At 56.1% G+C, this 21,724-nt stretch overlaps 1 protein-coding gene across 3 annotated transcripts in view; it reads right to left on the reverse strand.

Annotated features, from left to right (window-relative positions):
* Positions 1-671: 671 nt before the first annotated feature.
* The window catches only part of BCAS4 (breast carcinoma amplified sequence 4), a 60,114-nt gene continuing 39,061 nt past the window's right edge, over positions 672-21,724 (reverse strand). For 2 of the 3 annotated variants that reach the window (XM_036824336.1, XM_036824334.1), the window contains one exon: positions 672-1,218. In XM_036824336.1, coding sequence (XP_036680231.1) covers positions 1,099-1,218 — 120 coding nt within the window. In that variant the 3' untranslated portion in view covers positions 672-1,098. The remainder of the gene's footprint in view (positions 1,219-21,724) is intronic. The other variant, XM_036824335.1, reaches the window with a different exon arrangement.

Consider the following 21,724-nt stretch of genomic DNA (forward strand, 5'->3'; position numbering starts at 1 on the left):
CACGCGCCTAGAGCCCGTGCTCTGCAACAAGAGAAGCCACCGCAGTGAGAAGCCCGCGCACCGCATGGAAGAGGAGCCCCCGCTCGCCGCAACTAGAGAAAGCCCACGCACAGCAACAAATACCCAAAGCAGCCAAAAATAAATAAAATTTTTAAAAAATTGTTCCAAAATTGTCAAGACTCAACTCTTTTTTTGCTTTGCTACCACTATCTCACTTGATTCATGATGTCAGATTTCCTTGAAATTCAAATGCTGGTCTGCAATACAGGTGTGTGTGTGTGTGTGTGTGTGTGTGTGTGTGTGTGTGTGTGTGTTCTTGGCGCTGGTGGCTGCAATACAGGTGTGTGTGTGTGTGTGTGTGTGTGTGTGTGTGTGTGTGTGTGTGTTCTTGGCTCTGGGAAGGATTCCACAAACTAGAAATATCCATCACGAAGTGACGAATCCAGCATTTCAGAACAATAGCAGGAAACTCATCTACATGAGAAGAAATTAAAGCAAACACACCTTGGAAGACTCCAGGTAATCTGAATGATCTCTGCATTCTGCTGGGAATCTGAAGGCCAAGGCTGCACCCTCCCCTCAGGCGAGGGGCTTCATAATAAGCAGATTCTGAGGATCAGGCCTGAGCCAGTGGCAGGAGCACCCATCAAGGAAACATTTACACCCGGGCAACCTGGACACCTTTATTGAGACGGTTCACAGGGCCAGTGGGCACTGGGGTTCACACAAACCGGCCGACACGCATGGACCTGGAGCCACGCACCCTGGGGGCACCGCGTGAGCCCCTCACAACTCCCGCGCAAAGCCCTTCCAAGGCAAAGGGAAATCCAAGGCCCCACAGCCCGTCCCCCAGGGTGACCACCTCGTCTAGAACACCAGGCAGGACAAACGCCGGTGGAGAAGGCCTTCTCCAGCTCATCTCTGAGGCACTGCCCACCTATGGGTTCTAAATGCTTCTCCAAACCCTGTGGGCCCACGTGAAGCAAGGGGGGAAATTCAGAAAACGCATCCACAACAAAACAAAACAAAACAAAACAAACAATCTGCTCAGCACACAGATGTCACTTCCTGACGTCCCTGATGGCAGGACCGCGGGGCTCACAGCCTTTGGCAGCTGGGGGCTCGGCGCGTTGCCTCCCCGGTGTCCACAGGAAAATAGTCCTCGGTTCTGTACAACGCGGGCAGCTCGAAGGTCGGGGCCGCCGGCGTCCACAGCTTCTGGAATGACAGAAAACCAGGTGCCCCATCAGCCTCGTGAAGCCACTTGTTCTGAGACCCAAGAACTCCAGTTGCAGGAGTTCATCCTGCAGGGAGAATAGTCCAGGTGACCAAAGACTCCATGATTCTTTGGTGACACTGCCTGTGACAGCCAAAGCCGGCCCATTTGAAACCTGATGGGGAGCTAGGTCGGCAGGGCTGGTCCGTGTCCACGGAGCCCTCCGCAGCATTAGAGAGAACCGGGCTCTGAGGGGGGATGACTGAGAAAGCCAGGTGTACCTCACGCCACCGCGTGCCAGGAAGGTCCGCGAGCCGAGAGAGCGCCGCGGGCCAGGCCCTGGGAAAGCTGGGGTCGGGCCGCTGCTTCTTTGAATGTGCACGCATCTGTGCTGCCTGAAGTCTGGGCCATATGCATGTGTTACTTTTTCTTTTTTAATTGAACCATTTTAAGAAGTGCTTACTTATTTCTGGTGTGGATTTTTGTTGCAGGGAGGTTAGGGAGGGGAGATTTTACATCAAGCAACCCTCCCCAAGCTCTAGTAACCCAGGGTTACACAGGCATCTCGAGGTCAAACCAGTTTTACAGAGGACCGCCTCAAACAGTGCTTCTCAAATGTGACTGCACAGGGAACCTCCTGGGAGAGTTATGGAATGCTTATGCCCAGGCTCCGCCCCCAGAGTCTGATGTCGTTGGTCTGGGGTGAGGCCTGGGCATCGGGGTATTTCAAAGCTCTCAGGTGATTCTCACGTAGAGCCAGGGCCGATCCCAATAACTGTGACCTGCTCGGAGGAGGGAGGGTCTGCTAGGCTCTGGGGCGGACCAGCAGGGAGACGGGCAGGGGTGTGGGGCTCCAGGGGTGCAGAGGGAGGAGGGCCCTGCACGTCTCCACCTGGGGTCCCTCTCACCACCCTTCCTGCCCTCCCCCCGCAGCTCCGTCTACTGTTTGATCTCCAGGCCACCTCTGCCCACCCAGCCCAGAGCTAGCTCTGCCCCAGCCTTCAGCTGCAGTCACAGGTGCCAGCGCACAGGTTTGTGGCTCTAGCCCGTAGTTAATAACACCTCCCCCAAAGCCCAGCCCATCCACGAGCTCTGCGCTGCACTGGGTGTGTACTTACCCACCCCCATGCTTGTTCCCCACAGTGACACCGTGACCATCCCCCACTTCGTGGGTGGTTGGGGGAGACCACGCTCCGGGAGGTGGCTTACCCACCTCCCACCTGTCCGAGCATCTGTCCACTCAACCACTACCTCACTGAGTGCCCAGGGCCGGCCGAGGGCACAGCTGTGAACTAGACGCATCCCCAGCCATCATGGGGCTCCCTGCCTATCTGGAGACAAAGGAACCAATAGGAAAACACCACCAACGTGCAATGAGGCACCAAGGCCCTTGGAACCCAGAAGAGGCCCATCTCATCCTGGAGGGATCAGGAGGTACCCAGAGGCTAAGCACCTAGGACCCCAGCCCCCCGGCCGGAGGGGCTGCGTGGAGGGGTAGCGGGAGGTGCAGTGGTCCAGGCTGCGGACACCCTGTGCGCAGCGCTGAGTGGTGTGCTGGGCCGCGGGCACTGAAGCAGCTCAGTCTGGAGTCGGGCCGGGTCAGAGTGTAGACAGGGATGACGCTGCAAAGCAGGGCCAGATGATGTGGGCTTCTGGAGGCTGAGCTAAGAACTTTATCCTAAGAGACCAGGGACAGAGAGAGAGGGAGAGAGAGAGAGAAAGTGTGTATATGTGTGTGTGTGTGTGTGTGTGTGTGTGTGATAAGTGTTTTAGAAAGAGCAGAGACTAGACTGTAGGGGAAACAGGGGACCAGAGTGGAAGCTGTTGCAGGTAGGCATTCCTTAAAGGTGAGAGTGGCTGGATTTGGGGTGAGAGTGAACAGATTCTAATGTCTGAGCCCCGAAGCCCTGAACTACCCCACCCCCCAGCCCACCCTCTGCTGCAGAAGGAAACCACCAAAGGGCTTCAGATAAGGTGGACCGCACTCGGGTGTCTGGGGACCGCTTACCTCCCTGAGTCTCCACCCACATCTGGAAAGCCAGGACAAACAATTCACCTTGGCCAAGGGTCTGCCTCACAAAAGGGCACAGGGAACATTCAACCAGTCAACCCCGGGTCAGCCACTCTTGGCTCAGCCCGCTTGGGGGATACTTGGGACGTGTTTGTCCCCCCTTCTCCCTGCACCTTCCTGGGGCTGCCACCCACCCCTGTGGGCTGGACTTGAGTCCTCTGACAGCGCCGTGACCAAAACACAACGGGGAAATGAGCCCCAAGATGCATTTCACAGCCTGAGGGATGCAGTCTGTGGATAAGCCATCGTTTTAGAATATCCTCACCCCATTCCTCCTGAGAACTGGCCATTGTAGTATCTAGAAAATGCAACATTCAAGTAATGACAGTTCAAAGACCAGCTCACTTGTCCTGACACATGGCCTGGGGGCCAAAGTGCACTTGGTGATCCTGAAAAGACAGGTTCCTTTCTCTCCTGATCTCAGGACCCAGGCAAGGCCTCATGGGCCCCAAGGGTGAGTGGCCAGGCCGGGTCAGAGCTGGTGTCCCTCTCCTGGAGATCCTGGGCCTCTGGACTCCCTGTTCTTTCTCAAATGGTTCTGCCAACAGGGATGGGGCTTCTGCCTCCTCCCTGAAGGAGACAGGCTTCCAAAAAAGGAGAAAATCAATATAATTATGAAGGAACCAAGGAGAAGTAATCCTAAGAGACTCCTTAGCAGCTTTAGATATAATCGTATCTTGAGTTCCAGCGAGATCTAATGCAAGCAGTGGTGGCATCTTTGCTGGTGATGGAGTGGAAACGTCCTTCCTGCACTCAGAAAGCAAGCAGAAGGGGGACGCAGGGAGGGGTGAGCCTTCTGCCCGCGCCCAGCCAGGCGGCACCGTGGATTATTAGACAGCGGCTGCGCGTGCTCACCAGGACCCCACAGGGGCTCACGAGAATGAGCCATTCCAAACAAGCTTGCTTCCCTTTTCAAAGGGGCCCCCAGCCGGGAAGGTGGCGAGGAAGGCCGTGGAGGCTGGTGCAGCTCTATGCTGGCCCCGGACCAAGCCCCTGCCAACATCTTGGGGCACGTGGAAAATTTGTGGGAAAGTGACACAGCTCATTGGAGATCTGGGCCTGCAGTCAGCCAGGCAGGGGGGCCCTGAGCTGAGCCAGGGGGCTCCGAATGTGGCCACTTCAGCCCCAAATGCTGCTCTTGGAGAGCGGGTGGGCATAGGAAGTGCGTGGGATGTTATTTCGGCCTGTGCAGCCTCCACGTCCCATTCTGGTATCAGCATCTTGACCGTCTTGTGGGATCACTGCTGCCAGCTCCCCAGCGGAGCTGCTCTGCCCACCTCCACAGCTGAAGGATGAGTGAGAGGAGGCCTGACCCACCTGGGCCGTGATTGGTCCAGGAGTGAGCAGGTGACCCCAGCTCACCCAATGAGAAGCAGCCTTGGGACTCTGGCTCTTGGGACAGGGCTGCTTCCTGCCCCCGTCCCCCCTTCCCAGGTACCAGTGAGGATGCGCCATGAGCCTGACAGTCACTTCTGTTACACTGAGGGGCCTGCCTGAGAGTGAAGCCAACACAAGGAAGCCGAGTTGGGGGTGAAGCAACACAGAGTCCTGACAGTATCATTTGAGCACCTGAATCAAATTTTGCCTGAGGTTAGTGTCACCTTGGGACCTTTCCTGTTCATGAGACCACGGGATTCTCTTCTTTGCTTAAGCCAAGGTGACCTGGGCTGTTGTCACTTGCAACCAAGCCTCCTGCTTAAAGCAAAGAATAAATCCACAGTAGTGTGGACAAGCGCTTGGAAACCAGTGGCGGAATCAGCAGGTGAGGGCTGGTGTGTGAGGCTAAATACAGCCAGAGATTCCAGATGTTGTCAGGGTGAGCAGGCCCCAGTCGCAGGCACCCCAGGACGCCAAGGAAACCCAGCCCTTTCACACCCATTTTCTCTTGGATTCTGAGGATGACCTGCAACAGGAGGAGTGGTCCCCATCTCAGAGGTCACAGGGGTCAGGGAACCACAGAGCCGGGGTCCACTCAGGCCTCTCTGGCTCCAGGTCCAGCCCCGGCCCATCGCCCTGCTGGGCTCCTGCCTCGAACCCAAATCCTGGAGAATCTCAGAAGGGACTTCAGAGAGCTCCCCCTTCCACCCCTCACCTGCAGCTGGTACTGAGATTCTTCTCCAGGGGCGGCCAGGTAAGCCAGGAGGACCGTCCAACTCCCTGGCGGCGCTTGCTCCAGGCTCCCACCCTCGCTTGCAGGCGGGAAGGTTCCACCAGCGGGGACAGGATGGGAGGCACAGAAACCTGACACCACAGGTCCAGGGCTCTGCCGCCCTCCCTCCCAGTCCCCCACCCCCGCCACCAGCCCGAGGTCGCAGCTGGAGGAGGGCCTCTGGAGCTGGGGTGCAGGGCCTGGCGTGCTCTCCTGGGTCTACACAGCCTCCCACATCTTCCTCAATTCCACCCCGGACCCCCGAGTTCCCAAACCTGCAGCCCACACACCAGATGCATGTGTGTGCTTGGTCGGCTGCATGATTTTTAAAAACTGGAATTAACTGCAAACATGTAAAAAGTCAGGAGATTTCTCAGGAAAACCGGACTGCCAGCTAGCTACTCTTGGAAAATCAGATGATCTGGAAGCTCCCAGTGGCTGGGCAGAGGAGCCGCAGGTGCTCCCCTGTGGGCCCCAGGGCCCACGGGGCCACGTCACTTTTCTGGAACCTGCTGCTTCTGGTGGTGGATGCCTCGGGGTTAGCCCTCTGGGCTGTCTGCACCACCAAGCAGCTCCTTTCCTGACAAAGCCCCCAGATGGCTGCTGAAGCACGTGGCAAGGGGGAGCCTCGGGCCAGCCCGGCTTCAGGGCCTCTCCTCTGAAGCCCCCCAGTCGGATCACTGTCTGCTGAAGCCCAGCCCACCCACCTCAGGGCCTGTGCCATCTGCCCTCTCCTGCTCCCAGAAATCCCCCACGGCCCCTCGTGAGTCCTAGCCCGCCTCGTATCTCCCTCTTGGAAGCCCCAGCTACATATTCCAGATCCTGGACTGCTTTCTCTCTCTTTTTTTTTTTTAATTTTACTTATTTATTTTTATACAGCAGGTTCTTATTAGTTATCTATTTTATACATATTAGTGTATATATGTCAATCCCAATCTCCCTGAACTGCTTTCTGTTCAGGCCAGGGTCAGCACACTTGTTCTGCAAAGGGCCAGATGGTAAATATTTGCAAGCCCCATAGTCTCTGTCACAGCTACTCAGCTCTGCCCTCCCAGCACCAAAGCAGCCATAGGCAACGTGTAAAGTAATGGTATGGCTGCGTGCCAATAAAACTTTATTTACAAAGATGGGGGCAGGCCAGACTTGGTTTTTTCAGTTTGCCCCAGAATTAAATCTACTTCCTAAATAGAACAGGAATGACAAACCCATCTCTGTATCTCCCATGCAAGTGGGCACTAAGTGATAGGTCACCAGACATAGGCTGCAGGATTTAGGACCAGGCCCACCTTGCTGACTGTCCCCAGGCCGGAGTGTTACTTGGTTGGCTGCTCTTGGGTCATCACTGCAACTCCAGCCTGTCCTGGCTCACTAAGCATCCTCCACCTCAAAAGAAAGGCCACACCGCTGTCCCACGTGTGGCCCAGGTTCTGAGGTTCCAAAGTGTGGGTCATCCTCTGGGAGGCTGAGGCCTCAGGCTGACCATGGGTGGAAGCTCAGGTAGCCAGAGACTCACCCTCATCCCCCAGGTTACCAGGCACCTCCAGCCCCAGGGGACTTGGGAGAGGCCCATCCTACTGGGAAAACAACAACTACACTTCTTGTGGCCCAGGTTACACACATTATCTCTAACCCTCACAGCACTCCTTCAAGGCAGAGGTTTCTCATCCTCTTGAGCCTCACTTTCCTCTCTGTAAAATGAGGATAATACTGTCGACTTCATGGAGTCCTGCCTGGAGCACAGCAGTGATGCTGGAGGTGCTGCATCCACCTTGGGACCATGAGGACAGAAGCCACCAGCTAAGGATGGTAGGGCAGTAGCCAGGAGAATCAACTGGCCACTCAGGACTTCTTGTCACATGAGGGAAAAACACAAACCTTATTTGGTTAAACCACTTTAGTCAGGTTTCTGTTATGCCACTGAACACAGCCTGATGGACACATGCTATTACTCTCACCATCACTCCAGTTAACAGCAAGTTGCCCAAGGTGGCACAGGTAGTAAATGGGTGGAGCCAGGACTCAGCCCAGGTTGTCTGTATGATGAAATGGAACGATCACCAAAAAAGTGAAAACTTGTAGATATCAAAATAGTTCCAAAAGGTAAAATGGAATTCCAAATAATTGACGTATGCATTGCCCCCTCCAGGAGCTCCACTCCCCTTGAGTGGGCGCTGCGCGTGGTGACTTGCTTCCACAAAGCAGAGTAGGGAGGCGGGGCTGGAGGCGGGAGTAACAGCCTGGTGGAGACACCTGGCAAACACTGCCTCCGCCAGAGGGTCATGGTCAACATCATCAGTGCTACGTCATGTTGACAGCATGTCCCCTGGATCTGATGTGATGAGAAGGGCACTTCACCTCTGTGGTCTTCCTCCCCCAAACCCATAACCCCAGTCTAACCACGAGAAAAACATCAGATCAGCCCTAATTGAGGGACCGTGTACAAAATACCTAACCAATAATCCTCAAAACTGTCAAGGTCATCAAAAACAAGGAGAGTTTGAGAAGCCGTCATAAACCAGAGGTGGCTAAGGAGACCTGACGACTAAATATAATAGGGAACAGAAAAGGACATTAGGGGAAAACTAGTGAAATCCGAATAAACTGCGGAGGTTAGTTAATAGCCGTGTACCAAAGTGGGTCCTTTAGCTGTGACAATGTACCACAGTAAAACAAGATGTTAACAATACAGAAAACTGGGTGAGGGATATACGGGAACTCTCTGTATTATCATAGCAACTTGTCTCTAATTATAAAATAAAAAATTCTATTGGGTGGCAGAGGGGTGGGGGGAAGCAGACACAGAAGAAACATCTCCGTCCATCAGCACAGACCAAGCCCCCGGCCTCTCTCACTTCAACCACAGTGACTGAGTAGTGAGCACTTCTTGAGTGCCCAGCCCGTTGGTGGGCCCTGCAGGCTCACGGCCCATTCATGCCCACAGCCGCTGAGAGAGGCAGGTGTCCCTACTCCCATTTTCCAGAAGGGGAAACTGAGGCTCAGAGAGACACTTGCCCAAGATCACCCAACTGGGAACTGGCAGAGCTGAATTCAAACCCAGGCCCGCCCTGCCCCAGCACTGAGCCAGGACACAGGTGGCCCTGGGGCTGAGTGGGGCTGGGGGCTGAGCTCTCGCCCAGGACCTGGGATGTCCCTCCAGCGTCTGCTTGCCAACCTTGGGACCCTCCCGAACGCCCCCTTTAGCCTATTCAGAGATCACAAACGGGCAGCCTTTGGGTAGCGTCTGGCCCGCGAGCATGACTGGATGGGCTTATGCAAATTTAAAAACGAGTTACCTGCCAACATGGAAGAACCAGGATGGTTCAAATAAACATCAAGTTCCTGTTTCTCTTGAACAGTGTAGCTACCTGGCCGCACTGGGCCCATATTCCTGCGGGGTGCGTCCAGCTGGCCCCTCTCCACAGGGCACGTGCTGTCAGGCTTGCCACTGTCCCCGCCAGGCCTGACTCACTTGTCCGCAGGACCTGCCGAGCCCCGCGGGCATCTGAGCTGGCAGCGGCTCCAGGCTCACGTCACCGTGGGGCTGTCGAGGAGCTGGGTGCTCCCCATCCGAGGCCCAGGCCCCCTGGGGTGGGGACGGCCAGCCTGGGCCGCTGCCGAGACCAGCGGCTGCTGCCCTATACCCGAGGTCCCCTCCAGTGCACTCCAGGGCCCGGGAGGCAGGTATGGCAATGGGGCCGTTTTGTGGAGGGGAAAGCTGGCTCGGAGGGGACAGCGTAGGCCGTGTGCCCAGGGTCACACGGAGTCAAGCGGGCTCCTCTGAGCTCCTGGCACCGGCCCCCACCTCAGCCAGCCAGCACGGCCTTCACCGCGGGTCCCGGCCTCCCTCCTTGGTCCCCCTCACAGGCTCTCTGCGCCTCAGACCACGCCTGCCTGCCCTGCCTGCAGTGTCTGTGTCTGCTCCAGGGCCCCCAGGCTTCCACCCTGACAGCTGGGAGCAGAGCCCCTCCCACTTCTCTTAAGCAGCCCTGCGTGCCCGCTCCCGTAGGGCTGGGCTGGCCGGCCTCACAGTGGCTGCACGGGAGCTGCCCTCCCGCCCCTGCCTCCGCCCGCCCGGTCACCTTGGCTGCCGGTGGCAATGGGAGGCTGCTGCAGCCCTGGCGACAGGAACAGGGCTGGGGGCTCCCAGATGGGGCGGCCCCTACCCAGGGGGACCCCAGCAGCAGGGACAAGCTAGTGTAATCTTGTTAGAGGCGGTGCTGACCCCGGCAGCAGCCCTAGACGGCTTCCAGGTCCCCGTGGATTTGGCTTTCAGCTGGAGGAAAAGCTTTAACACGGAAACCAGCAGAGAAGGAGCCCCAGAAGTTCTGCCAAGATACTGGCTACTAAATTCAAACTCATATGGGGTCTAGGAGGAAAGACAGGACACCAGGTAGGCGGAGTCATGGCACAGCCCCCTCCAGAACTAGGTCTCTGACCCAGAGTCTGATCTCTCCAACCTTGGCCCCTCTGCCCACCACCCCGGGCCCTCTGCCCTCCCAGCACCATCTCCTGGAGGAGGGAGGTGTCTGACCTGGGCTTTGCTTCTCATCACCCGGCCACTGAGTGTAACTGTCTAATTACCATGCACTTATATGTATATCGGGCACCTGCTACATTCCAGAGACTCAAATCTGAAGATCACAAAGGCTCTTTACAGATGAGGAAACTGAGGCTTTCAGTGGTCAGGTGACTCACTGTGGGTCCACCCACTAACCGGAACCTCAATCAACCCAGGTTGCCCAAACCGGAAAGCTGGGGGCCACCCAACTTCCCACGACACATCCAGCCCATCCTCAATCCCCTCTGCTAATTCTTCTTCCCCAATCCCTCTCCCCATTGCCACTGCCATCCCGTCTCCCAGCCTCTGCTCTTGCCCTCAACTCATTCTCCACATGGCAGCCTGAGGGGCCGTCTTAAAAAACAAGTCTGATCCTCCAGCAAGTCCCGCACTGTAGTTAGAATAAAATCCAGCTCCTCAACGAGGCCTTCAGGCCCTGCCACCGTGGTCCCCAACGCGTGAACAGTCCTCAGGCGTGTCCTGCTTGGCTTCCACTGGGCTAAGTTTCCTAGTACTGTTGTCTGTTTGGTTGCTGGTGTCCTCATATTTTTGAATGAAATGCCATTTCTCTTTAAAAAAAGGATTTCAAGCTTCCCTTTAAAAAAAATCCCAAGCTCTGGGCCACTGGACCGTGATGGGCAGCCGGCGCTGAGCAGTGGCCCCTCCTTTCCAGGATATGCGTGCTCTCGCCCTCGTGGTCCGCCGGCCACATCGCTGTGGCCAGCTGTCTGCCAGCTGTCTGCCACCTTGGAGCTGGGGGGGGGTTTGACCCCAGATCCACATGATCCAGCCTGACTCTCTAAACTCCGTCTGTCACCTCCCATCACTCACAACCCTCCAGCCTGGGGCCTTCTTTCTGCTCCTGGATCTCACCAGGGTCTGCTTGATGGGAGACCTTTGCACCTGCTGTCCCCCCAAGGCCTTTCCACAAGGTCTTCCTCTGCTGGTTCCTTCCTTCCTTCAGACTCTCCTAAGGGATGCCCAGTTTCATCTGTGTCACCTTCCCTCCTTCACGGCAGCACTGTGGAGCCTAGCCTGTTTACCTCTCTCCTCGGTTACCACCCGGCTCCCCACCAGGCCGAGCTCCATCGGGACGGGCACCGAGCCAGTCGTTAGGGCCACGGCCCCAGCAGCAGCTGGAGCCTGGCGCACAGGAGACACTCAGGCAACGGGAAACGGATGAATCTTACCACCCCAGGCAGAGCAGGAAGGGCCTGGGGGTTGGCCTTTCGCCAAGTCAGGGCCCCGGAGCCTGAGAACAACAATGACAATCACGTCTCTGGATGAGGACGCCTGGTCGGCCCCATTCTGGAGTCTCGGGGTGGCTCAAGGCTGGTGACCCCACCCTGGCCAGGTCTGTGACCCACATTAAAAACAGAGCACACGTAGGGGCTTCCCTGGTGGTCCAGTGGGTGAGACTCTGTGCTCCCAGTGCAGGGGGCCCGGGTTCGATCCCTGGTCAGGGAACTGGATCCCGCATGCACGCCGCAACGAAGATCCCGTGTGCCGCGACAGAGACCCGACGCAGCCTAAATAAATAATCATTAAAAATACATAAATAAATAAAAAGCACAGAGGGGACTTCCCTGGTGGTCCAGTGGTTAGAACTCTGCGCTTCCACTGCAGGGGCACAGGTTCGATCCCTGGTCAGGGAGCTAAGATCCCGCATGCCGTGTGGCGTGGCCTAAATAAATCAATAAAACACACAGTAAAGGCAATGCACTGCCCTGGAGGGGAGCCTGGCACAGACAACAGACGAGGAAGAAAAATCTGGTAACATCCAAAGCCTGGTGTTCAGTGAACGGTACTGGACCAATGCGGGGTCTTGGTCTTGACAGCTCTCTGAGGTGACGCGAGACGACACTAAGACCCCATGCGATGAAATAAATAAATAAATATTTTTAAAATAATAATAATAAATAAATAAGAAAATAAAGCTCATCCCCGGCAGCATATGTGAAGCACTGAAGGGAACAACACTGATAATGAGCTATTAAATAATAATAATATTAATGTCGCTGATAATAATAATAATAATGGCAGCTAAACCTTACATTATCTCAATCACTGTTCATGACAATCCTATGCAGAGGATAGGACTGTAAATCCCATTTTACAGATGTGGAGACTAAGACGCAGCAAGCTTAAGATCCACTCAAAGCATGACACTTGCAAGTGACGGGCAGGGCCGGCCTCATGGCTTGGTCTGATGCTCTGCTGTCACTGTCTTGAAATTCTTAGTAAGTTCTGACAAAGGGGCCCCAGATTTTCATTTTGCACTGCACCGGCCAATTCTATAGCGGGCCGTGGTGACAGAGGTGGATTCCGCACTGGGAACTGTGTTCTCCATCCTCAGAAAGGTCACTCAGGATCAGCTCTGTGCACAGCGTGGAGCCAGCGCTCCTGGCTAAGAAGACATCATGGGGCAAAGGGTGGCCGCAGGATCAATGGCAGAGTTTGGGGGACATCAGTGGATGGATTTGGCTGGGACTGTCATACTCTTGGCTTAGAACAGGGAAAGGAAGATCCTTTTCCAGGCCAGGGCAACAAACCAGCTGCCCATGCCCAGCGGCACGCTCAGCCGAGCGGCCTCCCTGTCAGACGGAGATTCTCCACGTTCACGTCCGCGAGCCCACACCAACATCTGGCCAGGGCCCAGCAGCTGGCGACTGTCACACCAGAGCCGTACATTTCTCACTCTGATGCCGATCATCAATAGAATCCTCAAGGTTTTGTTGGCTGACCTCGAAGGTGGTTGACTCCACAAAAGAATGTTAGAAATAGCACCAATCAGCTCGGGGAAGCAGAAAGCAAACACAGACGCAACTGACCATTCTGTCGGGATCCCAAACGTGGGCAGCTGTTCTCCATTAAATAAACAAGCCAACAGGGCAAAAACAGAGGCATCCACCAGGCCCAGCAGGCGTTCAGAAGCCACCCACGGGCCCACCTCTCGCCCCTGCCCAGAAAGACGCTTCGCCCAGGACTGCAGGAACCTGCTTCTGGGGCAACGCCCGGACTGTCACCTGGGCCCCTTCTCTCCCACTCCAGGCATCTGGGCGGCCTCAGGAGCCTCTTCCCAATCCACCCTTGACTCAGACACCGGTGCCCTCAGAGCTCCAGCCTGGTCTCAGCCCCAGCCTGTCCTTTGCCACCGGGTGGCCTGCGAGCCTCGGACGGTTACCGTCACTGCACCAATCCCATCTCTGCAGCCCCAGGGGCCCGGGCACTGATCTCACGAAGCCCCTTCACAGAAACTCACCTCATGCGCTGTCCTGGTCGGACTAGGACATTTCATCCATTGGGCCCCCTGAGTGTGGAAAGGGATGGTTTCCAAAGTCTGGGAAATAACGTTTGAGAGCAAGAGAAAGGAAAAGAGGGAGAGACAGAGAGAGCTCGGTGGAAACAGAGATGAAGGTAATTAGAGGGGGAGAAGGAGACACAGACAAAGGGAGGTAGAGGCAGAAACAAACGAACAACAGACAAAACCCAAGAGAGGAAAATATAAAAGAGAGAGAACTGAAATCGAGAGAGATGTGGAAACCAGATAAGGGGAGGGGGATTCAGAAAGAGGGGAAATAGATGAAAAGGAGGAGGAAAAAGATGGAGGAGAGAGGGAAAAATGAGGAAATAAGAGAGGAAAGGAGAGGGAAGCGATGAGTAGCCCTGACAGAAAAGTGAGGCAGCCAGGAGGCGGCGGCGGCAGCGATGGGGACCAGGGCGCGGGGGGGCGGACTGTGCCGGGAGCTGGGGAGTCGGTCCGCGGGTTCAGGGCCTCTCCAACCCCAAACCCTGTCAGTGTGCACGCAGGGACACAGAAAGACTCCCCACCCTCACCCCGCCTTAAACCCCATCCCTTTGTCAAAGAAATAATAATATTCTGAAAGGACAAAGGCCGTCTCAGAAGACAGGTCAGTCTCTGTTGAATGGACTCCATCTGGCCTGAGGGGCAACACTTTGCTCTTTTCTCACTTTACTCGGGACTCCTGGAAACCTCTCATCTGCACCCTCCACCCCGGAGGGGCTCTTGGCCTCATCGGGGTCCCCACCTTCCCTGGCTGCAAAGCGAGAAAGGAGGGAGAGAAATCCTGAGCTGCTCCCCACCCATCCCATCCAGCCCAGGCCTCCAGCCCCGCATCAGCCTGGCGGCCCCTCGCAGGGACCTCTTCCCATCTCTCAGTCATGGTTGCCTCCCCCGCGCCTAGAACAGCACCTGGTACACAGCAGACACTTAATCGGTAAGTGCTCGCTCCGCCTCCCTGGGTGATCCCATTCAGCCTCAGAACTAAGGCCTCGGGCTCCATGCTGGATAACTCCAGCCCTGAACCCCACACTCCAACCCTGGCTCCACCTGCAAAGGCCTCCAGACGGACTCGATTCACAATGCAACTTGGATGAATCTCCAGGGAATTACGCTGAGTGAGAAACGCCAATCCCAAAAGGTTACATGCTGTATGATTCCATTTATAGAATATTTTGGAAATAGCGTAATTTTAGAAATGGAGGACAGATTCGTGGCTGCCAGGGGTTGGGCGAGGGCTGAGGGAAGGAGGGTGAAGGTAGTCATAAGAGGACATGAGAAATCCCTGTGGGGTTGGGACAGTCCAGAGTCAGGAGACAGGAGCCTAAATAAAATAAAACTGTACAGAATGGATAAAACTGTATAGAACTTAAAACGCACACAAGTGAGTCCAGGTAAAACTGGGGACATCCCAGTATGAGCAACACATTGTATCCAGGTTGCTATCAGGGTTGTGACGTTGTACCACGGTTTTGCAAAATGTTACCATTGGGGAAAACTGGGCAAAGCGTACGAGGGCACTGTCTCTGTATTATTTCTTATAGCTGCCTGTGAATCTATAATTGCCTCAGTAAAGAATTTCAATTAAAGACACACACGCGTTTCCCCACCTCCACCCTGGTCCCTAGTCCAGGCCACCAGCATCTCCCTCTGGACCATCCCAGCAGCTGCGACCTCCCAACCGCCACCCTTGCACTCCCAGCATCTCCCTCCACATTTCAAAACCCTCCAGGGCCCAGTTCTTGCACAGGCCCCACGACCGGCACCTGCAGCTCCAACACGCCGCCCGCCAGGCCTCACCACTCCCCTTCCAGCCCAAGACACCTGTACACTCCCCCCCCACCTCCCCCAGGGCGCCAGCCACCTCGTCGTCATCGTGCTACATGTTACCTTCTCAGTGAAGCCTTCCCCGACCACCTCCTGCCCCTAGACCCACCTCTCCCTGCCCTCCTTCACCTTTCTTTCTCCCCTTTATATATTACACTAGACTATCGGCTGCTGGAGGGCGGGAACATTCTCTGTCCTCCCTGGGTTCCGAGGCTCTGAAACAGCACCTGGATCGTATAGATGGTAGATGATAAGTATTTGTTGAGTGAATGAATGAATGAGTAAATGAATGAAAAGAGGGGTGGTGGGTGGAGATTTGGCATCAAAGGAGTTAAGCCCGGCCCAAGGGCTGGGGAAGGAAAGGGTGAAGGGCTGGGATTGCACACGTGGCAGCTCCTGGAGCAGCCAAGAAGGACTTAAGGGGACCGTAGGGGGAGGAAGAGGCCGGTATGTGCGCAGTACAGAGGGGGATGGGCGGGGCTGTCCTCCAAGCACAAGATCTCTCTAGGTCTCCAGGAGCAAAAGCCCAAGGTACGGAGGGAGAGAAGCCAGGGCAATACCCTGCAGGCCGGGCCACGCTGTCGACTGCCTCCCCCCACCGCCCCGTAGGCTCTCAAGAGAACCAGAAACAGGGGTTGGGGTGGAGGCCGAGCTCACTTTCTGGGGCCTCCGGGGGCCGAGGGGCCAAGCCTCAGCGGCTTCCCACCGCCTGGCCATTTCCGCCGAAGTGGCTCAAGCCGCTTGTGGGAATGAGGGTGGGCATGGGGGCAGGCGTCACAGAGGATCTGCACTCTTAACATCCCCTCCGAAGCCCTACGTGGGGCTGCCAGTGCTGAGAGGAGGACCCCTTCCTCTAGCACAGTAAACGATGCCCCATTTCCAAATTCCTCAAATGGCAGCGGTCCCTCTGTCTAGCTGTGTAACCTTGGCCAGGTCACTTAACCTCTCTGTGCCTCATTTTTCTCATCTGGAAACAGGGCTAATACTAGTTTCTACCTCATAGGGTGTTTTGCCCAAATAACCCAAAGTGCTTAGAAAACAGTAAGTGCTCAATGAATGCTGGGTAATTTCATTATTATTACGGCCCCCTGAATTCTTTTAAATGATGTCATTAGCTTGTGAACAGCCCAAGTGTACAATTTTGTAACACTGCGTTTTTAGTATTGAATGCATTCGGCTTCAAAACATGAACATTTAAACTGAATCACAATTGTGGAAGCCAGTCCAAGGAGCCTCAAAAATTATCCAGAACACCTCTCAACCGCTAAGAGGCATGGCTCATCATGAGTCAGGTGGCCAGGCTCACAGCAGATGCTCAGTAATGCCTGCTGGCCAGTGACAGATTACGGGGGGCCACACCGGGCACCAATATGCTGGAGACCAGCCCTGCGAGCAGCGCCCCGGCCTGTGGCCTCTGAGTTCTCTCCCAGCAATGACTGCCGCCATCTGAGCCCCTCCTGCCCACACCCCCCCCCCCACACACACACTCCGGGGGGCACTATCCGTGGCCTCTGGAGCCAGGTCCAGGCCAGCAAAGAGCTGCCAGCCACGGGCGGGGAAGAGGCAGTGCCAGGGCCACGACGCTGAGATCCCCAATCCAGGTAACCACGGGCACCTCCCAAGCGGTGCTCAGTGATGCCCGTCCCTGAAGCAGCCACCTCCCTGCTCTGGCTTCTTACTCCACGTAAAAGCCAGGATTCCCCGCTCTCTAAATTTCCCAGGTTAATTACTAGGACCCTCCAAGTAATGGGAACTTTGGCCTTGACATTACGTCTGGCAACATGACAAGGTGTGATGGTATCAGCTGGAACAGGCACCTGGATGAATTTACTGCTTAATGAGACGTGGTTTATTTTCCCGGCAGAAAGCTGACCATGAATGGAGCCAAGTTCAAGAACTTCCCAGGCCCCTTAGGCATTAAAGGGATCACACTTTCTCCAGATGTCCCAACTCCAGCTGCAGGCATCACACAGGTTTCTGCACTAAGGAGGGACTCACCTCCCTCCACTCATCACGTCACCAGGAACCTGCAATTGCTGACGGGAGCTGCCGGTCCTCTGCGCGGCCCCGCCTCGCTCAGGAATGCCGTGCGACCTAGTGCCAAGCTGGTGCCACACATTGGGCCATGCTGTCCCCTGCCACAGCCCTTTCCTGGCCTCTCTTCTCCCTTTTTACTTTTTTTTTTTGTGCACTGCGCGGCATGCAAGATCCTAGTTCTCCAACCAGGGATCAAACCTGCGTCCCCTGCAGTGGAAGCGTGGAGTCTTAACCATTGGACCACCGGGAAGTCCCACTCTTATCCCCTTTTCTGTCGTGCACAGGAGTCAGAAGCACACAGCCCACCTCATAATTATCTGCTGCAACGCCCGCCTCTGGGTGTTTACTTTCTGGGGTGACCTAGAGCTCAGGCAGGGACCAGTCTCATCACTTCTGCATCCTCTGGTACCCAGTTCACAGCCATTATTACTAACAGTTCCCACACACTGAGACTACGGCACACTAAGCACGTCCATGCTGGACGCCCCCCTGCAACTGTGGACCCACTTATGTCCAGTGAGGACACCAGGGCTCCGAGAGGGGCAGTGAGGGTCCTCGGCGCCGCCAGCCAGTGGACACAGACCGGACTCAGACCTGGCCTGCCCCTCCACGCCCCAGAGGGAGGTGGCCCACTCGGGCCCATAGCCGTTCTCTTTCCATCTGAGGAGGGGGGTCCCAGTGAGAGCCCTGAGGGGAGCTGGAGAGATGCAGGACTGGGGAGGGACTGGGGGCAGGTGGCACAGTCAGGGCTTGTGATTGTGTGTGTGACACAAGGAGAGACACAGGCAGAGAGACAAGGAGACGGAGACCCAGAGACACAGGGAGAGAGGCAGAGACAGGCAGGTGAACGAGTCGAAGACGGGACCAGACGAGACACAGAGGCTGATGGGGCTGCGGTCTCCACGCGGCAGGAACCACAGCCCGGGCCGCTCCGCAGGGTGTCAAATGAACGCGTGGCCCATGGTAGGGAGGAAGTAGAAGAGGTGGGGCTCGGAGGGGACCCTGTGGGTGCCTGTCCCCTCAAGACCCAGCATCACCTGGGATGTCCTCGGGCTCGGCCTCTGCTGGGGAGCCCCTCTTCTAAGCCTCTGCCTCGGCCAGAGCAGCCGTGGTCCCGGTGGGAGCAGCGGGGGAGGCCGGCCCAGGGGGGACGGTGGCTCAAGGAGAGTGAACTGTCCCAGTCCAACCCCCTCTGGTGGGATCTGCAGTGACTCTGCACAAACATACGGGGCTGGGACAGTCAACTCCTCCAAAGGGCGCTTTCTACCAAACGAACGCCAGCGGCCATAGGCATTGAGCGCCAGCTGTGCGCGCACCGGATTCCAGGGGCAGCGAGGAGAGGAGGGATGTTCGGAGGTGCAGGCGCTGAGCCAGTTAGCTGGGGGGCACCTCGGCCGCTCCCCTTCCCTCCTCCAGCCCCCTGAGGGCAAGTGACTCCGCCTCTTCCTGCCTCAGTTGTCTTTTTTTTTTTTTTTAAATGTAGATTTTATTTATTTATTTTTGGCTGCGTTGGGTCTTCGTTGCTGCGTGCGGGCTTCCTCTAGTTGCGGCGAGCGGGGGCTACTCTTCGTTGCGGTGTGCCGGCTTCTCATTGCAGTGGCTTCTCTTGTTGCAGAGCACGGGCTCTAGGCGTGCGGGCTTCCATAGTTGTGGCTCGAGGGCTTCCATAGTTGTGGCTCCTGGGCTTTAGAGCGCAGGCTCAGTAGTTGTGGCACACGGGCTTAGTTGCTCCGCGGCATGTGGGATCTTCCTGGACCAGGGCTCGAACCCGCATCTCCTGCATTGACAGGCGGATTCTTAACCACTGTGCCACCAGGGAAGTCCGCCTCAGTTGTCTTTTATAAAATGAGGCCAGTGATGGCAGCCCACCTCTCTGCAGCCAGCAGAGACTGAGTAATGCGCACCGAGGTCAGCCCAGGGCCCTCAGCACGGCGATTGCTGTGTAGACATTCTCCGTACACCCGGCTCCTCCTTCTGTGATCCACAAGCCTCGGCACCTGGAACAGGGCCCACGGCCCGGTAGGTGCCTGACAGAAGTTCACTGAATAGAAAGGGAATCACGCACGTCCAAACCCTCAACCTGAACCCCTGTGAGCCCCATCTCACAGAGGGGAAGCGGAGACCCTGCTCCAGGCCACGGAGCTAGCAAGCAACACCGCCAAGGTACAAACCCAGGGCTGCTGGGCTCCAGAACCCATGGTTTCATTTATTTTTAAATGTTTTATTCCGGAAATTTTCCACAGTCATAGAACACAAGCAAAGGCCAAGAGGGGGCCGTGATGAGCCCCACGTGCTGTCGCCTAGTTTTGACAGCGGTCATTCATCTGGGCCACTGATGCCGAACCTGGGGCAACCTGGCCTCCAGGGGACATTTGGCAATTTCTGGACACCTTTTTGATTGTCGCAGCCAGGGGGAGGGTGCTACCGGCATCCAGTGGGCGGAGACCAGGGATAGTGCTAAGCACCCTACGATGCACAGGACAGACCCCCCCCCAGAGAACGGTCTGGCCCCAAATGTCAACGGTGCCGACGGTGCGAAACCCTGGTTTGAGTCCAGTCCATGCTCTCAACCATGCCCTCTCCAAGTGCGGCAGGAGTTTGGTCTACACACTGTGAGAAAGGGGAGAGGCCTGCGCCATGATATGGGGACCTGGGAGGGCAGAATCGCTCTAGGAAGGGTGACCTTGAGAGTGATGCTCGGGTTAGAAAAGTGGGTATTGGGAGCTGCATTTGGCAACACTTCACATAAGACCGAGGAAATGTCAAACCCTCAGAAAATGAGGATGCCCTATGGAGAGTACTTGGAGAGGGCCCCACCAAGTGCCTCTGCCGGCGCTGCCTCTGGGGAGAACCAGCCCCTTTCGAGAAGAGAGCTCGAAGCCAGCCCTGGGCCCTTGTAGCCCTCACATTGGCCTGCTCAGCACAGCCTGTAGCTCTCCAGGCCAATCCCTGCTGCTGTGATATCGGCCCCCTCTCTCCCTCCCTTGGTAAAGGGGCATTGACCGTCCAGACTCCATAGTAGACACCAATTTACCGTAGGTCTTTGCTAAGACATAGATGGAGGCCTGTGAGGCAACAGGCCCCCTGAGGAGACTTCTTTGAGGCTCTCAGGCAAGTGTTCAAAATCAATTGATTTCACATAAAAACCTGCATCCCCAACCTCCCTTCCTTAAGAAAGGGCAAGGTCAGGCCACTCTGAGCCTTTGTTCCCAGCTGGAGGGGAGGGCACCTGCCTCTCCCATTGGCCACAGTCCCCACCCAGCCCCTGGGCCTCACTCAGGGCCCTACCTGATCCCAGGCTCTGAAATCAAATGGGGCCAATGCCTGGCTCAGATAAAATGTTCTAACTTCTCTGAGCCTCAGTTTCTTCATCTGTAAAGTGGGAATGTTGACAGTACCTATGTAACAGGTGGGCATGAAGATGAACCAAGCTAGGGCAGGTAAAGTGCTAGCTTGTGTCAACCCAAAGAAGAGCCCAGAAAACTGGCTGCTGGCACCAACATTGTCGTAACTACTATTAGTAAGTCAAAGATAATACAGTCCTTACCCTTGAGAAACTCTTAGTCTTGGGGAACAACAGGTGAAAACACAGATGACTCTCCGAGGTGCTGTGCCAACAGTGGAATGAACAGGGGGTTGGGGAGTCCGGAGGAACGTTGCCTGGGGGAATCCAGGTGGCTTCCCAGTGGTGGTGACATTCAATTTAGCCTTGAACAATGAATAAACATTGCCAGGCAGGGAGCAGGAACGGTCTTCTAGGCTGGGGACCAGCATATGCAAAGGCCATAGGCAGTGTCCACCAGATCCAGGGATGGCAGGACTGGGCTTGAGGATGCTCACAGGGGACGTCCCTGACAGCGGCGGTGCTCGGAGATGGTGCATTGTGTCCCTCCAACCACAGAGAAGTTGGGGTGCTCCCACGTAGGCCTCAACAGTGCCCCCCAAAATAAAAACTCCTCCTTGTGGTAAGGAACTTCCTCCCCACTCAAAATCTTAACAAAAATGCAACACTTAAAAAAAAAAATCTGACCTCCAAACCAGCCTGCCAGGGGCCCTCTGTCCCTCCCTTGCACGTGTGCCACCAAATATCTGGAGTCAAACAAATCTGTTAACGTGTGAGTGCTGAGTAAGTCCCTGAGAGCCAGTCTGGTGGGGGATTGGCAGGGGAGCTGGGGACCAAGCACCACTCGGCCTCCATTGTTGCGTTAATATTTGCCATCTGCTCATGTTGCATTTTTTACCGCAAGGGATGATGGGGGCAGAAGGAGAAGGAGAGGCCGCTGCAGGGCCGGGAGAAGGCGCCATGGAATCTCCTCTGCCTTCTTTGTGTTGCTGCCTCGCTAGGCCTCCGCCACTGAGATAAAGCCCCGGCCAGGCTGTGCCTCCTTCCGGGAGTCACCCCTCCAGGGGGATTGGGCAGAGGGAGAGGGAGGGGGAGGCGGGGGAGGCGGCCCCTTCCCTGGGCTGGGCGGGGAGGGGCGGGGAGGGGAGGGGGGGTCGGGTACGGAGCGGGGAGGGGAGGAGGCGCCGAGCCTGGCACTGACGACTCCTACAGGCCCAGCCTG

This window comes from Balaenoptera musculus, chromosome 15 (assembly GCF_009873245.2).
Source record: "Balaenoptera musculus isolate JJ_BM4_2016_0621 chromosome 15, mBalMus1.pri.v3, whole genome shotgun sequence".
NCBI classification, from domain to species: domain Eukaryota; kingdom Metazoa; phylum Chordata; class Mammalia; order Artiodactyla; family Balaenopteridae; genus Balaenoptera; species Balaenoptera musculus.